The sequence below is a fragment of the Lasiosphaeria miniovina genome (genome assembly GCF_030549165.1).
Source record: "Lasiosphaeria miniovina strain SMH2392-1A chromosome Unknown B0T26scaffold_2, whole genome shotgun sequence".
Taxonomy (NCBI): Eukaryota; Fungi; Ascomycota; class Sordariomycetes; order Sordariales; family Lasiosphaeriaceae; genus Lasiosphaeria; species Lasiosphaeria miniovina.
In genome coordinates, this window is record NW_026848221.1 from 441,905 (window position 1) to 462,426 (window position 20,522).

The 20,522-nt window shown below is 54.3% G+C and overlaps 7 protein-coding genes and 1 non-coding gene across 8 annotated transcripts; 4 read left to right on the forward strand and 4 right to left on the reverse strand.

The window, feature by feature from the left end:
• Positions 1 to 351: 351 nt before the first annotated feature.
• Positions 352 to 1,005, forward strand: B0T26DRAFT_671580 (ribosomal protein S16, mitochondrial; the record flags this gene model as incomplete). The annotated part of the gene is made up of 3 exons (XM_060439351.1): positions 352 to 428; positions 586 to 766; positions 871 to 1,005. 3 exons carry the CDS (start codon positions 352 to 354, stop codon positions 1,003 to 1,005), a joined length of 393 nt encoding a protein of 130 aa, XP_060299691.1.
• Positions 1,006 to 1,835: 830 nt separating this feature from the next.
• B0T26DRAFT_691967 (transmembrane amino acid transporter protein-domain-containing protein) lies at positions 1,836 to 4,359 on the reverse strand. The gene is made up of 5 exons (XM_060441150.1): positions 3,904 to 4,359; positions 3,759 to 3,838; positions 3,110 to 3,693; positions 2,897 to 3,056; positions 1,836 to 2,835 (listed from the first exon to the last, which is right to left on the reverse strand). The coding sequence occupies exons 1-5, from the start codon at positions 3,969 to 3,971 to the stop codon at positions 2,114 to 2,116; spliced, it is 1,614 nt and encodes a 537-aa protein (XP_060299692.1). The 5' UTR covers positions 3,972 to 4,359; the 3' UTR covers positions 1,836 to 2,113.
• Positions 4,360 to 4,768: 409 nt separating this feature from the next.
• B0T26DRAFT_747228 (uncharacterized protein) lies at positions 4,769 to 5,467 on the forward strand (the record flags this gene model as incomplete). The annotated part of the gene is made up of 2 exons (XM_060444819.1): positions 4,769 to 4,976; positions 5,046 to 5,467. The coding sequence occupies 2 exons, from the start codon at positions 4,769 to 4,771 to the stop codon at positions 5,465 to 5,467; spliced, it is 630 nt and encodes a 209-aa protein (XP_060299693.1).
• A 5,077-nt stretch (positions 5,468 to 10,544) lies between these two features.
• Positions 10,545 to 11,843, forward strand: B0T26DRAFT_105133 (high osmolarity signaling protein SHO1). The gene is made up of 3 exons (XM_060433246.1): positions 10,545 to 10,810; positions 10,902 to 11,186; positions 11,244 to 11,843. The coding sequence occupies exons 1-3, from the start codon at positions 10,673 to 10,675 to the stop codon at positions 11,760 to 11,762; spliced, it is 942 nt and encodes a 313-aa protein (XP_060299694.1). The 5' UTR covers positions 10,545 to 10,672; the 3' UTR covers positions 11,763 to 11,843.
• A 1,307-nt stretch (positions 11,844 to 13,150) lies between these two features.
• On the reverse strand, positions 13,151 to 13,749 carry B0T26DRAFT_637903 (DASH complex subunit Spc19; the record flags this gene model as incomplete). The annotated part of the gene is made up of 2 exons (XM_060436972.1): positions 13,151 to 13,540; positions 13,597 to 13,749. 2 exons carry the CDS (start codon positions 13,747 to 13,749, stop codon positions 13,151 to 13,153), a joined length of 543 nt encoding a protein of 180 aa, XP_060299695.1.
• A 405-nt stretch (positions 13,750 to 14,154) lies between these two features.
• B0T26DRAFT_105139 (uncharacterized protein) lies at positions 14,155 to 14,839 on the forward strand. Its single transcript, XM_060433247.1, has one exon. It carries the CDS (start codon positions 14,316 to 14,318, stop codon positions 14,736 to 14,738), a length of 423 nt encoding a protein of 140 aa, XP_060299696.1. The 5' UTR covers positions 14,155 to 14,315; the 3' UTR covers positions 14,739 to 14,839.
• Positions 14,840 to 16,600: 1,761 nt separating this feature from the next.
• On the reverse strand, positions 16,601 to 16,679 carry B0T26DRAFT_t82. Its single transcript has one exon. It is a non-coding gene; the product is annotated as a tRNA-Lys (tRNA).
• Positions 16,680 to 17,401: 722 nt separating this feature from the next.
• Positions 17,402 to 19,331, reverse strand: B0T26DRAFT_737731 (concanavalin A-like lectin/glucanase domain-containing protein; the record flags this gene model as incomplete). The annotated part of the gene is made up of 2 exons (XM_060443493.1): positions 17,402 to 18,440; positions 18,511 to 19,331. 2 exons carry the CDS (start codon positions 19,329 to 19,331, stop codon positions 17,402 to 17,404), a joined length of 1,860 nt encoding a protein of 619 aa, XP_060299697.1.
• Positions 19,332 to 20,522: the final 1,191 nt, after the last annotated feature.

Sequence of the window (20,522 nt, forward strand, 5' to 3'; positions counted from 1 at the left end):
CCTGTATCCGTCAAATTGCGCACTTAGCATTGAGAGAGGAAGTGGTGACGTTACTAGCACTTCTTTTGGTAGATGGATGGGATGGAAGGTGTGACCCGACTGAACCTACGACCTACACAGCATCTGATTGGCCAGCGGAACTGGGGTTTGTGGCTTTGCCTTCTGGGGTGATTTCTGCCACAGTCCGCCTCCGCGCGCCCGCCAATCAGTTCCGGCCCCTGAAACCACCGCCCACGCCTGAGCTTTCCAAACCTTCAAATTTCTGCAACCATCGGAGCAGCGGGCGATTCCCCGACATCACCAACCCACCGCCGCCAAACGAGACGATCCCGGCACTCGACTCCCGCCGCCATGGTCGTCAAGATGCGTCTTGCGCGCTTCGGCCGCCGTAACCAGCCCTTTTACAACATCGTGGTGACCCAGGCACGGTATGTGCATCCGATCTCTCTCGAACAGGCACGGGCGCGCACAGCTCCAGCGATGCACGCAGCTGCGAATTTTCTAGGACGAACCACACAACCGCGGCGCGTTCCTTGGAGGGCTTGATTCCTGACTCGGGCTGACTCAAATTCCCCTCCCCTCTAGAACCGCACGCGACAGCCGACCTCTCGAGGTCATTGGCACCTACGACCCGATCCCCAAGGGCGATTCGTACGACACGTCCGGCAAGCTGCACAAGGACATCAAGCTAGACAAGAGGAGAGCACAGTACTGGGTCGGCGTGGGCGCGCAACCGACCGAGACGGTCTGGCGGTTATTGTCAATGGTAAGACGACCGACACAAACCTCACTGAGACTCCGCTCGACCAAAGCAAAGCGCCTTGGTTAGAACGCCTTGACCGGGTATTGACGATATCTTCTTCCGTGTAGATCGGGATACTGCAGCCGAAAGTCAATCCGCCTCTCCCGAAGCAACGAGCTGTCCCCAAGTGGACAGGCTTGTTCGACACGAAAAAGGCCCCGGCGTCCAAGAAGCCGAACGCACCCCCGCCGCAACCGAACTGACCGGGACGAGGGGAGAGGATGCGGCAACTAGTTTTGTCGCTCTATTCGATATCAACCGCATGTACACAAAACAACAAGTCATCTGGGCACATTTTAGAAGGCGTTTTGGGGAGTGGCCTACACAACACTGTACTATACAACATGCAATTACCGATGACAGGAGGGAAGAAAGGGGGAAAATACACAATATACCCGATTATTGGTTCTCTGTGGTGAGAGGGAAATGGACCACCAGTGGTGCTTCCTGGGGCTGCGCTGCCTCGGGCGAATTCTGGATCTCGAGAAAGCATAACCGCCACCTGTTGACACAGGAGGCAGAGGGCTTATGCTAACAAATCTAGCCAACGGCGCACAGGGGATGATATCAACAAGAACAACCTTGCGTGGCCTACCTCTGCGGAACGACAATGCCTCAGCCTCTCGAGAGACGGAGAGAAAGACGTAGCCTCCAGGCGGACGGAGAGCACCCTGACGGAGAGGATGCACTAGGTCGTTCCAAACGTCAATTGATACTATCGGAGTTTTGTCAGTCTGTCGAGGAAGGCAGTCATTAGTCTCGTTTCCCCCTAAACCGATCAATGTGCCAATTAGCATAAGCTCTACAACAGGAGACGGGAAGGAGGGAGAAATTCAGGTATGCAATCGACAGCCACAATGACGAGGCCATGGGCAGCGTTTTCCCAAGACTACCAAAGTCGCTGAAATCTGAGCACCAAGTTTCTTTGCAAATCTTAGATTAGTGATATATATAACGACGCTGTAACTTCATTTCATTTGACTCCCTGAAACTACTAGAAAACAAAAAAGGGAAATCTGACATGCAAAATATCAGTATAACGTCTCTTGGGTGACAAAAAGTAACATTTTCGGGTTCCATATATACAACAATGCATCCATCCATGCCAACAACCCCCCACCTCGCTAATGCGTGTAAAAAGCAAACCCCAAGATTCTCCAGAAAACGCCAGCCGGGAATGGTCTTGGAGCGCACGACGGACCAGGCTACCTGTTCCCACGCGTAGTACACTAACCATATACAATGCAATATCCTACCTTAGTGATGCAAGGTATTTCAATCTTTTCTGCCCTTTTCAGAAACTGGATAGGACTACTTCTTCGAGTGTGATAAGAACGCATTCATGGACAAGCACACAATCATGACGCAGAACCCGTATATCGACAGAAGCAGGGCAAGCTTTCGCAGCAGCACTGTCTCGATGTGCTCCATATCCCAGCGCCACTTGCGCCGCCACCGCCAGCGGGATAGCCCACCGGCTCCTCCACCAGCTATGGAGTGAATGCTGGCGACGCTGTCCACTATGCCAGAGCCGGACGCCTCGGGGATGGAATCGTCCGAGGCGGCCTCGGAGAAGTCGGCGTCGTCGTCTTCCTTGGTGAGGCGCTGGTGGTAGATGCTGTCGGGGTCGCTGATCTTGTAGTAAAACATGCCAGGCAGGATGAACGAGATGGCCGTAGACCCTGTGCTGCCGACATATGCCAGAACCCGGTCAAGGCTTGACACGTTCAGAGCAGTGATGTAGCTCAAAACAAGAATTCCGCTGGTAATCAGCGCAAATCGTAGCTCTGACATGGCAGTCGCTGGCGCTCCGTGGCTGTCGAGAGGGCCTGAAGAATTAACCGAAGGCAGAAGAGGCTGGCTCCCTGGAAGAGATCCTTGGCTGCCGCCGTTGGCCGGTAACCTCTTTCCGGGCCGCCACCTCAAGACGGCGTCAACCGAGGCACGGCATGGGTGGACCTGCAACGGCACGCTGAATGTTACCAGGATGACGATAGCAGCTTTGGCGATTGTAGAGGGTATCGAGGCGGAATCTAGAGCGATGCCTGTTAGCGAGGGTGGTTTCGGGAAGAGAGGCATGGCAAGATTCCTTACACATTGAAACAATGTTTCCGTCCACGCCGCTGCCGAAAGTGAGGTAACCAGTAATGGCAACAAGAACGTAGACAGAAGCAGCAGAGCCAATGCTAGAGGCTATGACGCCAACAATGCTCCCGGGAGAATTATCTTTAATCTCATTCAAAATAGAAAACATCTGGCAAGGCGTTAGCAGTGAAACAAGGATCGACGGTTAACTATAGCACATACATTTTGGTGGCATGTATATGCAAAGATAATAACTGGCAAACTACTCAGCGCCGCAACTGGCCCTTCCCAGGTAATGAAGCGTATCTCTCCGCGGTCGGAGTGGTCGTCGGCTGCAAAATGATAGACAACCAGGATGATCAAGTAGCCAATCGAAACGAGGGCAACCAGACTTGTGTACTTGAGCGAGTCCAGCTTCTTAGGGAAGCTCAGGGGGATGATGAACACTAGGAAGAAGACAGTTATCCAGAACTTGCGGTCAGCAAGAAACGGCAGTCCCTCGGCGCCGGTACCAAACGCCTTGACGACGCCGGGCATCAGGTTACCAATAATGATCATGTACGACACGCCAACACCGAAGCACTTGATAGCAATGGCGGCATCAAAGACTACCGCCGCATTCGGGTACGTCATCTGCGACAGAGCGAAGAAGGACGACGATCCCCTGTCGATATATCGTGAACAGCGTCCTTGGAGGTAGAGACCAAAGGCTGATGTGAGTCCGCACCACACGATGAGGATGACTCCCAGCATGACGCCAAAATGGGACATGGCCAAGGGCATTGCAAGTGTTCCCGCACCAATGACTGCAAGCATTTTGTTAGAAATCGCAGCCCCTAGTCCGTCCACCAAAGAAGTGAGTAAAACGCACTTGTATTAACGAGATTGATGTTGCTGCTCATCATGGAGGCACTGCCGCCGCCCACCTTCGAAATGCGACCTCTTCGTTGTCTAGCCCATCCACAGAAGTTAGAACCGTCGTTGATTAACTCCTAAAAACACGGGCTTGTACTCACGGCGCCATGATTCCTGCGCCCGTTCCTCCCGAATCGCTGAGATCTGCGATTGTCGAATAGCCAGTCATAACCAATAGGCCTACCAGGGTCCGTCTTTATTCCCGTTGAATCGCTAAGAGATTGTCGTGTATTTCCCGTCGACGGCTTGCCGAAATCCCAAGAGCTTACTCGAAGTAGCGGTCGAGTTTGCGCTGGCTGGCTACGCCGTCGTCGCCGCTGTCGTCACCCTCAAAAGCGGTAATTTACCGTGCCCAAGGCGATGCTGGCAGAATTGCGAGAACCATCCGATGATGGTTGTAGGTGTGCCGAAACGTTGCTCGGAGAGAAGTTTCTAGGTATTATCCTAGTAAGGATTGTCGGGGTTCGTGAGGCGTTGCGGGTGCTATGCGAATGTCGCTACCGTCTTTTGGTGCCGTTTGCTCTTGTGGCCGTTCAGGAGTTCAGCGGATGCTAAAGACATCGTGGCAGGCACCGTTGTCGCCTCTCGTCCAGGGGTGTAAGCCAATCAGCACGCCACCCCAGATTAGCCTAGAAAATTAGACGGGCGCACAAGCCACGCTAGGTTGCTCAGCCTTACAGGCTTCGCCAGCACCAGCTGCAGTGTCATCGTCCATGCTTTTCTGGGGGAGCTGGAACCCGGGGAAGGTGCGGATATCCGACGACGTCTTCCGAGCCATTCCTGTTCACGAACCCAGCACACCCCGCAAGATCAGGAGGTCAAGATCACGGCTGCTGTTGTTCTGAAATCATTTTTTCTCCTGCGCCAATTGAGCAAGAATTGCACCAATCTGTAGTCCTTGGAGGAACTGCTTCGACGCTAGGGACAGATTACAGATTCTACCTCGACACCAGCAGCATCGACGTCATGGACGACACACTGGACAGGACAACGCTGGCTACGATCTCGCTGCTCGAGTCACGCCTTCTTCGAATCGAGCAAATTCTCTACGGGCCATCCTCGCCCCCGTCAGTGGCACTCACCGAACCGGCTACCAGCTCCCTGGCGGACCTGGAGGAGCGGTTCGCGTCACTCCTTCGTCGTTTTCGCGTCTACTTCGAGCTGGTTGAGATCTGTACGTGGTGCATGGCCTCACACATTTTCCCAATTGCAATAAACTTGTTTTGCTAACGGGACGACCTAGACAAACTCTATCCTTCCTTCTTCCAGCCCTATACCCGCACTCCTCACACGACGCTGCCACCGCCGGTCGAGCTCTCCCCAGAAAACACCCGCGCCACGGTTTTGGCGTACGCGTCTGCGTTCCCCTCGACCGCCTCGGCCCTCACGACGGTGACCTCGGAGACACCCGTGCCGGACCCCAAGCTCAGCGCCGAACTGGCGTCGCTGATCCCGCGGATGAAGGGTGTCGAGGCGATGCAGCTGGCGCAGGAGGCTGAGATGGCGGAGCTGCGGGCGCGCAGCGAGCGGGTCATGCGGGCCTGGTACGAGGACCGGGTGCTCCAGTACGGGCAGTTCGTGGCGAGCGCGGAAGGACGGGTTGAGAAGGTCGAAGTGAGCATCAGGAGAGCTGAAAGGGTCAGGGAGATGGACGCCGCCATCTGAGACTGTTGCCGCCAACACAAGCCTGTCTCCTGCGAGAAAAACATGCGACGGACTCGATACCTCTCCATTCTTGGTCGAAGCGACCAGCGTCACTGGTGGAGATAGGGGCCTACCGCCGAAACCGCAATGTCATTCACCACACTCCCCTGGCGAGCCGGAGATCGCAGGGGCTCAGCTCCCCCGGAATCTAATTGTAATAGCCCCAACCACGGCCTGATACCCGGTCTCTTCAACAAACTATATCAGCCTAACTCCTAACAGTTTTGACGGCATCTCATCGCCACCTCCCTTTCGAATTCGAACGAGGAGGCCCTCCTTGTGCCCTCCTTGTGCCCTCGTGAGCTGAAACATTTGTTCTGGAACGTTTTGTTTCGACATCTTTGCCCGCTGCAAGGGGAAGCTATTGTCTACAGCTTAGTTCAAGATAGGATGAAACGGAAGTCGGCTATACCCCCCTCTCGCACGCAACGCGGGAACGACTGCCGACGCCTATTATGCGGGAGGGAGTGGGGACCCCACGACCGGGGAAGCTAAGCTCCATCTCCCGCCCTCTCTCGCTCTCTCTCAATTGTGTCGAGGGTTGATTGCCGTCTCGGTGCCGACGTCGTGTATGATGAGACGCACATCGACACTGGAAGCAGCGAAGCGACTAATTCAGGCAAGGACCTTGTTGGTCCCAAGGAAAGTCCACCGGCAAGCAGGGAAGAGGGCTCAAGCTAAGTGAGTGACATGGGCAAAGATAGTCCTGGTTGTCAAGCCGAGCTAGGATACGTCAATTAGAGCAATTAATGGCATAGCAAAGTGCTGCTAGTTCAGAGGGTGTCAACGCATGGCCATCGCCGTCATCACACATGCTGAACTGCATTTGGAGCTCGTCACGTACGTCGCACACGAATAAGAAAATACCATAATCATCTGTGTCTGCTCTCGGTCATGGAAGCGCGTGCATCTCACTCAAGGGGGCCAAATTAAGCCGGCTTGCGGGTGCTATGTGACGAGCTCCGGGACTTGCGTCTCCGCGTTTCAAGGCCAATTTATCCTACATCATGCCAAATGCGCGGACGATCTCCTTCCTTTTCTTTTCCATTTTTTTCGTCTTTCGCTTTTCCGTTTGTGCGTTGCCTTCCCTCGCCCTCTTTGCCTGGGTTTGGTGGCCTGGTCCAGCCGAGTCTTTTTTTTATCACTTGTTGGCCCTTTGTTGTAGTGTAGAGGGCCAACAGCCTACGCAAACCCGGCCAGCCAGCCAGCCAGTCAGCCAGCTAGCCAGCCAGCCCGTGTCCAAGCCAGTCCAATTCAGATCAGACCGGATCAGAGTGTAAGCCGCTTTGCCGGCCCCAATCTGATGATTTGAGGTTTGACAGGCCCTGGCCGTCGGTACGGCACGTCATGTGATATATAAACCACTCAATATGCAACAAAGCGCTGGGAATAGGATTGAGGCGTCTGTATGCAACATAGAGTGCACATGCCCGAAAGCATCTGGCAGCAGTCGTGGCCTTGTAAGACTCCAAAGAGAGGCTCCGAGTGGGGGCCAGCTAGTTGGTCAGAATGAGGCTGGGGGGGCTTCTCTCTGTGTAGCAGACTCCTTCGGGGATGAAGGATTCACCAAGAATTCTAGATTATCTATTTGCCTGTTAGACCGGATGAGAACCGTTGGGGTCCAGCCCCGAAGAGACCCACGGGACTCGTGGCCAGAGCCTAGCGACCCGATGAAGGCCACCGCCGCATCGACGTTGCCTTCGTGCGGCGGGTAGGACAGAAAATAGAACCCACACTTCCCACGTCACCCGCTCACTGAAGGAAATGCGGCGATGCTGCAGTTTCGGGCGGGCTGGGAGGCGCTGCTGCTTGCTAAACGAACTCACGAACAGGAACGGGGGACCCGAGCTTCATTGATGGAGTGGTGCTCGAGTCCGAGTCTAGCGCGCTGATTCAGCACGGAGAGGCATAGCAACAGGCGCCCGCTCCTGAGGCACAGAGACGTCGAGTCCTGCCCAGCACTGTTATTGAGGAGGTTTTTTTTGCAAACAAAGTGCCCTGGTGCTGAAGAGAGGCAAAGGCGGCGGCGTTAGAGTGGACAGCTCTCTGCCCAACGGCGGGCAACGGTAGAATGCAACGCACCTGTCGACTACTACCGTGCTGTGCAAGTTGAAACCGCATGTCGACATGTTCCAGGTGACTGGTGGTCGAGAAAAAAAGCAGAAGATCTCGCACTAGAGAATTAGGATCTGCAAGTTGCATCACTGGACCGATTGCGTTGCATTGCATTGGCCGAAATCAAGATACTACTGGTATATCGAGGTACGTTGTTTGTCGAATGCTACGCCAAGAAATGGGGATGTCAGGTCGAATGCTTCCCTAGAAATAGCCCTCTGTCTGAGACATGAAAGGGAAAGGGCGTGTCCCTGGCGACTCTCAGCCACAAGCACGCACATCCAGGTTGAACACCGCCACATATGGCGGCTGATTGTTCCCCTCTCTAGCTTCCAGCCCTCTCCAGCCCTCCCGCTCGCTGTACTGACTGAGGTGACTGTCCCGTGAAATCGGCGAGTTCTGCACGCCGTCTAGAAGAGGCAAGTCGGGGGTTTGCTCGCAGATTACTATTATTGAATGCAACGGCATATACTTCGCCATTATTCCACGACACTCGTCCCATCTGGTTGGAGGCCAGGTAGGCACAGCACCACCACCTTGAGCTCGAGGCAGGGTTCAGCCACGTCCCGTCGCTTTGTTCTCTCTTTGGGAACATCTTCGGAACAGCCTTAGCGGCTGGCTTTGGCAAGTGTCCGAATCCATAAAATACGCTCCCCTCCGCGACACATGATCTGTTATTAACCATGCCGAGTTACCTAATCGACGCGTGTTAAAGTATTGGTCCTCGTCCTCAATGAGAAGAAGGCTGGCCAGCGAAAGCGGCAGACAATTCCCCTGAGAGCGGGGAAGAGCTGCAGTGGTTCAGTGAACGCCGAGTCCCTGTGTCGCGACGGGTCATTCCCAAAGCTGCTGCTGACAACTCCCCTTTCGAGTCTCGACGGCAACAAAGCCTCCCTTGTATGCCCCTCTTCGGAGATGGCCATGCGAGTTATGGAGCGTCTTGGCCTTTCGCATTTGCTTTTTTGGGCCTTGTTTGGACTGGATTCGCTCTGTCGCCAGTGACGGCTGTTCTTGTTTTGGGTACAGATAGCTGCCCATGTCGCACATGTTCTCCTGCGCCATGCTTGAAACCACGATGTTCATCCCTGCATGGATAGTCGGGAAAGCTTGAGCCTGTGACACCGCAACCCTTTCTCAATCTTTTTTTTGCGGGCACGTGTCCCGGGCTCTGGCTTCTCCGTATGTGCTGGAGGCCCAAAGCACGGGGAAAAGCAGCCTGATCCACGACCAGGACTCTGTAAACGCAGGCCTATCAGCACGCGTCGGTCTTGTCATCGCTTGCCCCGTCTGTGAGCGAATCGAATCCCAGCCAGATCTCAAACAGTCAATCGGACTCGACAAGAGGCGCACCTGTACGCGACCGTTGATTGGCCCACAGTCCTCGAACTCTGTAGACTCGAAGTTGTAAAACACGCACACACTGACCCCGCTAAGTCTTATCAAACACCTACCTTCCACTCATCCAGATCGTTACCATCCAGGCCTTACAGGGGCTTTCCCTAGGCTGCAAACTGCCCGTCTGGACTCTGGACTGCTAAGAGAACTGGCGACTCCCGCAATGATCCAGGAGAAGCGGAAGAACACAGCACCCTTGAAACAACGCACCAGATGTGCCTTATCTGTTGGTCTCCACTGGGTGATAGAAACTACACGGAAGAGGGGCTACAGAAGGCGGATGGCGCGCTGTAGGCGAGTTATTCTGACAGGCAGTAGGAGCGAGAGTTGAGAGCGCTACCCTTCTAGCGTTAGCTCAGGGCAGCAACCCGCTGTGCCATGCCAACTTACGAGCGGGAGCTTTGAATAGCCTGGGTGCCAAGTGCGGCTCTAGAAGACACCGTCCATGAGCCATACCAATGACTGGCGCGCACGCTTGCCCGCACGGAACTCGTACGGTGAGTAGTTTGCAGCAACGGCCAAGGTGACTGGCTGTTCTACAGTGACTCCATAAGGAGGGCCTTAAGTTGATGGTTTGTGAATTGTGGAGTGCAGATTGAGACGCGGGTAGACACGAGGAAAGAGCCAACTGATTTTCGTGGTGCCTGCCCCGATGGAAGCCAAGCCAGGGTGCACGCTCCACCCCTCCTTACGCCTCGCCCACCCACCCGTTGCCATTTCCAGCCTGGCTTAACTTAGGTCAGTCCATCCGACAATCCCGGCCACTCCCAGTCCCGCTCGCTCCTCCCTCCTCCAGTCACATCCACCCCCCGCCCTTCCCATACTGCAGCCCCAGCTTGCAGCGCCTCCTTCCACTCTCCCACACCACCCAAACCGCATTAACCACTCGCTCCCCCGTTTCCCTCCTTCCCCCCTTTCTCACGATTTCGGCCTTCAATTCTCTCCGGCGGTTTACTCTTCGCACCCTCGACTGTCGATTTCCGCCCTTTCGTGTCCCGTCTCGACGACACGATCTTTGACGACATTTTGGCCACCCAAGCAGGCCGACATTGCGATTTCGAACATCGGGCAGGACGCGACCGAAAAAAGACCATACGGGCTTCAGAACGCTAGGGATCGGTTGGGGACGGGGCTGAGGAGTGATTTTTCGCCATTATCCCACTGCCTCTCGTCGCTGTCGATTCAATTCGGTTCGTCTCGAGCGCCATCGCAAGCCGAGTCCGTTTTTCACTTCAAGAACGCGGGTCAATTTGATTAATTCGGTCATCGTCACGATCGTACCGTTCCTTCACCTTCTTTCGGCTTCTCTAGGCTCCAGCAAATAGCCCTCCGCTGCAGGACATCGTTCTTTTCTCCCTTCACTACTGCGTGCGTCGTGACGATTTCGACCGCACCTTTATTCGGAGCGCCGCCTTTGACTTTTCACGCGCATTTCCCGACGCTCGTCTGAAGCACTTCAATTTATTGCTCGTCACTCACTCATTTGTTGCTGCAGCCATCCCCGACCACCGACCGGCATATTTTACCACGGCACAGCCCCCCAATTCACGCCAGTTGTCTCATGCTTTCCCCGTCGACCTGCGTCAATTGAATCGCCACCTCGAACCTTCAGCCCAACCGACTATTTAAGCATCCTCTCCTGGCACACTCGCCCTTATGCCCTCCTACGGATCGCTTCATTCTCCGTCATTGAGGAAAATGGAAAACTCCAGGGCCCAGTACAGCCGCAGGCGCTTCAGCCTCGGAAATATCCTTGGCGACCCATTTGCACTGGCGACCATCTCGATCGCAGCAGTAAGCACACCGCCCAGCCTTCGCCGCCTTTCGCTGCGATGCATCCTTGCTCCATTCTTTCTTTGCTGAATGCTAACTTCGTTTTGTACAGCTGGCCTGGGTCATTTCCTTCTTCGGCTCAATCTTCGCCCACATTCAGACTCGCAGCAACTTTCCACTGTTCACATGGTGGTCGGTCGTCTTCTACTTCTTCCTCATTCTCGGCGTATTCGTTGTGATTGCCTCCGATAGTACTCAGACCTACCATGTTGCGATTGTGGGGTATCTCGGGTGCGGTCTCATTCTATCGACATCGTCCGTCAATGGTTTAATCTACACCAATAACGGTGCTAGGGAAGCAGCAGCCGCCGGCTTCATTCTGTTGTCAATGGTTACGGTATGTGTCATCCGTGGGATTTGCCTTATCCTAGATTTCTCTAACATTTTGTCTCAGATCGTCTGGATATTCTACTTCGGCTCGGCTCCATCGGCAGTTCCTCGTGCTTATATCGACTCGTTCGCTCTTGCCAAGGAGTCGCCCCCCAACCGCCAGACCATGAACGGCGCTTACGGTGTGGGCCGGCCTGAGACCTCGACCTCAGTACAACCTCCGCAGATGTACACGGCTCAGCTTAATGGGCTGGAGAACCCGTCACCTGTCGGTGGCATGAACGGCATGCCTTCTACGATGCGAAACTCGACGGTGGCTCCTGCATTCTCCGCAACGCCGGCCCAGAAGACTACAGTCACGGCGCCACAAAGTGCCGACGGAGAGATTGTGCCTCCCACCGAATATCCTTATCGGGCGAAGGCCATCTACAGCTACGAGGCCAACCCTGACGACGCGAACGAGATTTCGTTTTCTAAACACGAGATTCTTGAGGTCAGCGATGTCAGCGGGAGATGGTGGCAAGCACGGAAGGAGAACGGCGAGACGGGCATTGCTCCCAGCAACTACCTCATTCTGTTATAGGGATCCCGCCACAACGAGGCAGAGGGGTCTAAAGAAGTGCCCGAAAAGTTTCCGGCATAAGTGCGAACAACGAAAAAACGGCGCATGATACTATGTGGATAATTCTTGGCTCGCCGGAGGTCGTTCTTTATACCCTAACCCGAACGAATCTATCCGGCGCGCATGGCGGAATCACGAGGCCCGCGACCCGAACCGGCGCCCGCCTTCGCCCACATATTTGGAAAGCCGCAAGAAGGGCACATGCTACAGACCATGTGTTCCCTTCGCGTTTCCTGGTCTAGAGACTCTGGCATGCAACTGCCTTTTCGCTTTGGATGTGTTGGAGTAAAAATGTCATGGTCGTATGGGCGGATCTTCCAATGGGTTAGGCATGGTGTTTCTTCCCACCCTTTTTTTCCACGCGCGTCAGTCTCCCTTTGAGCTTACTATTCTACTTCGTATTATTGTTTTTGTACCATTTGTGTATGTGAACCCGTTATTTACCTTTTACCAGCCCCACGTCGCTTCCTTTGTTCCTGTTATTCTTTCTACTTTTTATGCTGTCAGGCTACTTGTTAGGTTTCTTCCTATGTCCTGAATCGGAATCATGACAATCATGGCAAACGGAGATGGTTCAGTCGAACAAGCTCAGGGGTGGATTTAAATAGTCCAGCCGTCTTGATATACTGAATTGAAACGACATTGTGAAAGAAATAGGCTGCCCATAATATGCACGTGATGTCGTTCAAAGGTTTGCCACATGTTCAAATGTAATTTCTCGGCCTTCAATCAAAACAAGTCCATTGGTTCGTTCAACAGGGACTTCTCGATAGTACCAGGTCGTTCTGGACAGTCCGCCAGCATACACGCTGAGATGTTTTCCTGCCCCTTTGTACAAACACATGACAAGGCAACGTAAAACAGCCCTCGGCCCAAGTTCCCAAAGACCCTAGTGGTCAAGACTGACGAGTCAAGCCGACCAAAACCCCATACACAGGTCTACTGTACGGGCTCGTCCGCCGCCTTAGCCCGTAATCTCTAACTCTAAGAGAGGATACCCGACCGGAATCGCTGAATGCCAGTCTGTGGGCGTGCGAGTAATCGGCGGTAGTGTCGGAGGAGTCGGGATGATAGGTGTGCCGACTCCCACACGAGGTTCAAGAAGTACCCGTCGGTCCCATCACCGGTCTCAGCCTCGCAGCGGGCAAGCAATAACACGGGCTACCCTCCGTGACTGAGACCGATGTATCATGTCTTCTCCTCCCAGCCGTGAAGGAGGGAATCCGCTTGGGTATAGCATGTAGGAGATGCGACGGGGCGGCGGATGGGTGAACGCCATGTTGTGACAGACACAGACTCTCCCACGTTCTCGCATGTCGAGTTATGTTTTTTCACGCATTCTTCTTCATTCACGCCTTCTCCAGCTGCTGCCGCAGCTCCCGCTCCTTCTGCAGCACCTCCAGCTCCAGCCGCTCCACGCTGTACTTGAGCGCCTCGCGGCGCTGCCGCACGACCTTGGCGCGCAGGGCCGCCCCGCCGTCGAGAGGCTTGCCTTTGCCTTTGTTGGTCTGCCGGGCTCGCGAGCCGTCGGCGTCACCAACGCCGTCGCCGCCCGGCCGGTAGTGCGACAGCCGCCCCGCGTTCAGGTCGGTCCGAGCCTTCAGCGTCTCGATCCGGCGCGCCTGCCGCTCCAGCTGCTTGTCGGCGCGGTCCAGCAACAGCGCCACGAACGGGCCGATCTCGTCGCGCAGCGAGGCTTCGGCGGCCGCGAGCGTCGGTTGCGGGATCAGTTCGTAGTGCTAGGGGCGCATGTTAGTGTCTTTTTTGCAAAGAAAGAGAAGCGAAAGTATCGTACCCGCACCGTCTTGAGAACGCCGCTCAGCCGCGGAAAGTCCTGCACCCCGTTGCCCAGCGTCGCGACCGACGACTCGAGAAAGGACAGAGATGTGCGCAGCGACGTCACGCAGTCGCCGTATGTTGACGCCGTGCCGCCATGTGTTGATGTCATTGCCGCGGCCGTCGGTGGCTGGGCACGCCGCGCTGTGTTTCTGATTTCAGGGTCCGTCTGATTCCTACGACGTGCTGCTGCTCCAACGTGCCGTGCCGTCCCTCCCTGTATGTGTTACGTGCCAAAAAGAAGTCGGTAGGGCCCGGTTTGGCTGTTGGCTTTACGTTGTCGGCACTCGCTCGTTATCGGAATCAGCTCCCTCGAATTGTTGATCAACACCCGTTCAGGCCGCGTTCTCCCCCGCGCGTTATCCGAGATCCAATCTGCATCCAATCGGTCAAAGGTGGGGAAGCAGAGCGCTGATCTGTGCTGGCCCGTGCGCGGTCCCGTCGTTGACCGCTTCGCTGGGCTACCCTTCCCCTGCGCACGACCCACAATGGAACTCCCCCCCTCCCGCCCTGAAAATGGAAAAAAAGTGGAAGAACAAAAAGGGCTAGGGGGCAGCGTCAGTAAACCCCACCCCCCAAGAAGCCTCGCCTCACGCCTACGTTAGTTTGTTCAATTTATTGTCTTAGCTACATGGTGCTAGTACTGCCCGGCGCGGGCACAGGCGGCGCAACGTCGATATGGTGGCCGCGTTGGGCGCAAACTCTGTTCGTTGGCTGCATCTTCCGCCGAAATATGCCCCGGAGTTGGTTGATGAGCCGGCCCTCGACTTTCGGCTAGCGGGCCTTGTTTTTTTGTTGTGTGGCGGGGAGGGAGCCCCCCCGGTGGGGTGGTTGCTTTTCGCTGCCCGGACTCATCTTGGGTTTGCAGCGCCTCAAGCCTACACGACTAGTTGGGTCGGGCGTCTATCGTCTCTGCTTCTTGGGAATCTCCTTTGCTCACCCCGACAGTTTACCTGCCCGTATTTGCTCCCATGTAAGCACAAGTTCTTGCGTCGCCCTTTTCACTGCATGTCAGCTGCATCTTACATAGGTATTTATTGGGTGTGCGACCTATTTATTGCTTTACCCCTAGCTGGTTGTCATATAAACTTGCCGCGATGACGTGAGACAGCCCCCCACGAGCCAAATGGTGTCAGGCACAGCAGGCAATCCCGGAAATTACCAGACTTTGACAGCCGATAATCATCTTGGGGATATGCTATGACACACAAACACGTGGTTCGAGAAGGGGGGCGGCATACTAGTACCAGGAAGGTGAGCTGTGAACGCATTGTGAATCTGAATACAAACATCGTGCTTTGTCATGAGCTTCCATGTCGCTGTGTGTGAAGAGAATGTGGAAAGTCACAACAACCCCAACGCCTCTTCGAGATGGCGTCAAACTATGCGAGTTTTGGAAGCAAAGCAAACAGCTCATTGGCAGGTTAAAACCGCGTTTTCTGAGGTCCTTCTAACATCTGCAAGTGAGGATGAGGGTGTGAGTGGGCTAGGTCATCACATACTTCTCGGTACTCAAGTGCTCATATGAATCCGACACGTAGCTTCAGATAACAATACAATAGCAAATTGAAACATCACCGAAGTCATGGCAAAGGACAATCTGGGCCTCAAATTAATGTATGCAAAAATAACCAACCAGTGACTACTGCTCAGCGTAAAGCGAATAAACGGTCTGATCATCCTTGTGCTGCGAAAAGAGTCAATGATCGGGGGGTTTGGGGGAAGAGGTTTTCTTTTTGCAGGGGTGTGGTTCAATTGAAGAGAAGTATTTGTGATCCTCTCAACGGAGCAACGGACACGCGATTCTTGTCGTCTTGCTTCAAGAAAAAGGCATTAACGTACAAGTCACGGAACGCGAGATGCTTCAACACGATAGTTCCATTTCAGTGGGGGCATGATATGATACGAAGTCTAACGAGAAGACTGGAGTCAAGTCTTGCTGGTCATGACATCTAGGGCCCCGAGCGACTCCTAGGAGACAGTAAAACTAATATTTCCATAACTCTGTATAATGGCTATGACTAAGGTAGACATTGCAACAACCAACGCGGGTGCTTGACTTTGTTTACGAATTTAAAGCATCGTAAGTACCATCTACTAAAACAGACAATCCCTGAAATCGACACAAACTTTCCTCACATAGTTGATTAGTTAAACGACAAATAGGTAGGCAAGTAGTCTAGATGTAGTAAAAGCAAAGGTCGGGCTCATCCACGGCAGGGACTGCCGAGTAGAATGTGGATCATGAAAATTATGCAACGCGGCCAGAAGAAAATATCCCAAACAAGGCCAAGACAGTAATTAAATTGGTATATTAAATAAAAAGTGGTGTTCTAACTAGTCTATCTTGGACGACGTCGTAGACTCCCTCCAGGAATTACTCGCTGCACCCCAGAGCTAAATTATGTCCTTTGTCGAACAGAAAAGTAGGCTCATACAGCCGCCTTCCAATGAGACCAAGCTCAAAGTTTCTCAGTTCAAGAAAGAAGCTGCAGATAGACACGGTTTACACAATTCTCTAGGTTGTGGAGACAACCTGAAGTCCTTATGTTCCGGTTCACTTCCTGAAGCTTTGCTAGGCGCTCCACCGATCACATTTATCAGTTAGGAGGTCTCGTTTCTGGGGTTTCTATACGTTCAAGTGCGAGGGGAGTAGGTAGAACAGACGAGATGAGATTATCAGATCAATCACCCTTGGAAATTTTATGTCAAAGCCAATGATATTCTACTGGTTCTGAGAAGCCAAATATATTAAGCTGGTACAAGGTTGCAACTCCGCTTGAGTTTAGAAACATGTCAAAGTTTGCGAACCAACCCGAGCACAATTAACCCCAAATTTGATCCGGGGTGGTAATTAAATGATCAAAAAATAAAGGAGAGAAGGAAAAAGGGCAAACAAATAAAAAACGAAACTACAAGAATTATACAATGCGAGCAAAAATATTAGGAGTCGACGGGAATTGAGCCCGACGTGGGGGTCGAACCCACAACCTTGAGATATCCGATAAGAGTCTCACGCTCTACCGATTGAGCTAGCCGGGCTGGCGAGTCAATCAGGTCCTAATTGTTGGGAGCGATACGGGTATGCAGGCTGTTCAACTCCTCCCTACTTGTGGATGCGAGTTGAAAACCTTGCTTGTGTGGAGTGGGTTTGCTCGCGTCTGGGTTTGGGTTTGCCGAAGTCCTGGTCCTGGCCATCCTTGGCAGAAAGCTCGACTGGGATGGCTGGTGCGGCTGCTCCCATCGTGAAACATACTGTCTTTAACGAACTCCACAAGCCGAACAAGGTTGACAGGTCTAAAAGTCTTTACCGGTGTTAGAGGGGTTAAAGTCACCGGGCCGAGATCCACCAACCATGCCTCGTTGCGGTATTTGTTGTGCCTATGCCTCTCACAGGTGAATCCATAGGAACTCTTAGCCAAGCAACCTGTCTAGAACGGCACAGAAACCACAGCCAGTCAGAGGGTATCTATCGTGTTTTGAATCATCTGCCTAAAGCTAAAAAAGTGAGAGAGCCCACTCGCATAAAAGCTAAATGGGACGAGACGACTGCCAAGTCCCAAACGGAAAGAAAGAAAAGGACATCCATCATATCATTTAGATATTGTACAGGAGGCCAGCACACGGCCAACACGGCCCTTCTATACAGGGGCATAAGCCCCGAAAGGTCGCGATATCGCTTCGCTAGAGAGGCAAGTTCGTCACTCAAAGGGTCGTAAGAAATCCACCGCTAGAAAGCATCACCCTTCATCCAGGTTCCATCCTCACCGGTAGCCGCCATAGCCTCCATTGCCACTATAACCTGCGTTGCCTCCGTTGCCGCCATAGTTTGCGTTGCTTCCGTTGCCTGCATTGCCACCGTTGCCCCAGTAGCCCGCGTTGCCGCCGTTACCACCATTCCCGTAGGCACCAGCTGGCGGCGAGCGCGCGCTAGGTGCGCCGTAACCGCCTGCTGTATAACTCCTCTGGGGCTGTGGCTGTGCCATTGGTGCCGGGCTGGTCATCCTTGGCAAGCCAGGCTGCTGGGGGCCCGGGTAGCCACCTCGCATCTGGGCGTTCGGGCTCGAGAAACTGCGATTTACGGGTGGCGGGAATGGCTGCGAAGGGCTCGCCACACTGGGCTGCGGGAATGATGGCGCAGGGCCGGTCATGCCAGGCCCCGGGGGGCGAATGTTGCCCAATGGCGCAGGCGACCGAGAGCCCTCGTGGGGGTTGAAGTTGGACGCGGGCGACTGGTTGTTTGCGGCACGGTCGGAGTACGGAGCATTAAAAGGGCTTCGGTCAGACGAGGGGCTTGCCATGCCCGGCGACCGTGCGCCGTTCTGGAGCAAAGGCATGGGACTGCGCATCGCGCCAGCAGCAGCGGCGGCTCCAGCTCCAGCACCGGCCCCGATAGCCGCGGCCTTTTCCCACTTCTCGTTGACGGGCGTTGCGGCGCCAGGCGTGACCGGTACGCTATAGCTGTTATTGTCCGAGAGTCCATCGCGACGCATGTCTTTGGCGTTGTACTCAGTTGCCGAGTCGACAAAGCTGTCGGGATCAACACCCGCCTTCTTGAACCGTTCAAGCTCAAGACGTTCCTCCTCGGCCTTGGCTGCCGCAATGCGTTCTTCACGAGCGCCACGGCGGCGTTGACGAATGCAATAGAACAAAGCAAATGCAAACAAGGCGGTGCCGAGACCGGCTGCGCTCGCATAGATAGCAATCTTGGCTGTGGGTGACAGTGCGTTGAACTTTTCGGAGACACTCGGGGCCGGTTGCTCCGGAGGCGCCGTGATCTTTTCTTTGGCGGTTGAGTTGCCCCTGTGCTTCTTGTTAGAAACTGGTAGAGTGGAGGAGAAAGCGGTATGCAGAAACACTAGATCCAACTTACTGGGCAATTCTGATGCTTTGCCACGAGCCTGTCTTGTCGCCATACGTGTACTCTTTGCCGCTGCTGTAGTCTGTGATGTGGGCGCTCTTGACAAACATGGTGAAAGGGCCTTTCGAGTAGTCGGTATCACCACCAGCCCACTCGCGCGTCCCCTTCGGGAGGGTTGGGTCTCCGCCGGCCCAGATGCCAATGGACATGCGCATTGGGGTTTGGGGATAGTAATATGTGTTGTTCGCATCCTTGGGGAGCAGTGTGCGAACTTTGGCGCCGTCAATGTAAAAGTCCAGCGCATCCTTGGTCCACACTTGGGTGTAGTTGTGATAGTCGTTCTGCACTCCACCGATGACACTATGGAGACCAGCGTTGTGGAAGTCGGAGTTGTTCTTGCCGAAATAGTTGCTTTGGACCTGACCATTATTCCCGCCAAAAAACTCCCAGTCGATTTCGTCGAGGTTGTCGCTCAGAAGCATAACGGAGCTGATGACACCGGTACCACTGGCTGCCTTCATCCAGATCTCAGTGCGGCCAAAGAAGAAGTAAAACGAGGAACGAATGGTCGGCGAGTCGCCCTGCTTGTTGATGGTGAAGGCGGCGCCCGTCTTGGCATCGTACTTCACGGGGCCGACTGTGGTGTCCCAGGTGCCGGCCTTGGGCGTCTGGTTGAAGTTGAAGTTGAAGTCCATGCCCAAGGCTGGGTCGGCCGGGCACTCCTTCTTCATGGGGAAGCAGTCGGTCGTAACTTGGGCGGCGACATTTTGGACCAGGCTTGACGAGGCCAGCAGCGCAATCGCCGACGAGAGGAAAGACCGTGGAGGCAACATCTTGCGCGCTTATTGCAGCCGGAAAGAGAACGGGCTTGGAAAGATTCGGAATACGGCAGATCCAGTCGCCCGTCAGTGGAGAGATAGTTAAGGAGTGGTCGAGGCGTGCGGAGCGCGCCGTCGTTCGTTTCTTGGGTCGCGGGTTCAGAGCTGCATAGTGCGTATCTAGAAGTGCCAAATGGTGTCGCTGGCGCAGTCAGATTGAAAGAAAATTGGGTATTTGAGAAAAAGAAGCAGGTCAAGATCAATTGACGCGTGCTTGAAGAATCGAATTACAGCAGAGAGCTGCGGTAGCTGTGCTCCGTTGAGCGCAAAAGAATGACGAAGGACAATGGAGTATCACAGGGCCCGACTGCGGGAAGCAAGACAGGGCGCGTCTGGACAAAAGGTAGGGTGGAAAAGGAATGACAGTATTCCGTAAAAGAGTGGATTCGAAGTTGACCGAGCTTGAAGCGCGCTCGATCAAATTCGAGGTTGACGACGGCGGGAGCGACTGGCCTTGGGAAGGAGCGACTGGACGAGGGCTGCAAGTGCAAGTAAGCGGAGAAGGGGATGAAGCGCGTGAAATGGAAAAGGGGGTAGGCAGAGGCGGGAGGGCCCTGAAATTAGGCCAAAAGCGGGATAGCCCGTCCAGCGCACGAGCCAATTTCCGGGGAGAGCGTTCACTCTGCGACAAGAGGCGTTTCCGAGCTATTCTTATCGTGGCTTAGCGCTCGCTGCCCGGCGAATCAGAGATGGCAATTCGGGATCCGCCAGACCCACGCTTATCTGCCCAGGTACCCGTGGAATTTCGAGCTGCAGGCACGATCTGGGATTTTCAGGAACCGTACCCAAGGTTCTCCAGAGATTTTTAGGTTTGGGCGATGAATGGGGGTTTCCAGGTTTCGAGTGACCTGAAGCCCCTCCAATCCTTTCGCCTTGTTCAATCATTGCCAGATCGCAGAACGAAGATTGTCGACACCTTGCCGACTTAGGTTGCCGCTAACGAACTCGGGGTTTACTGGAGGGTGCTTGCTACCCGCTCTTGCACGAATGTACTTCTCCCGTCGTCTTTGAGGTGGTCAGGCTTGGTCCACCTGTCATCACCCGTTCGTCCGCTGTCGAGTCAAGTTCGCTCGCTAGTGCAGACACGAAACAGAAGCCAAGAAACGAAACACGCAAAGCTTCCGCAAAGCTCGCAATAATTCTGTG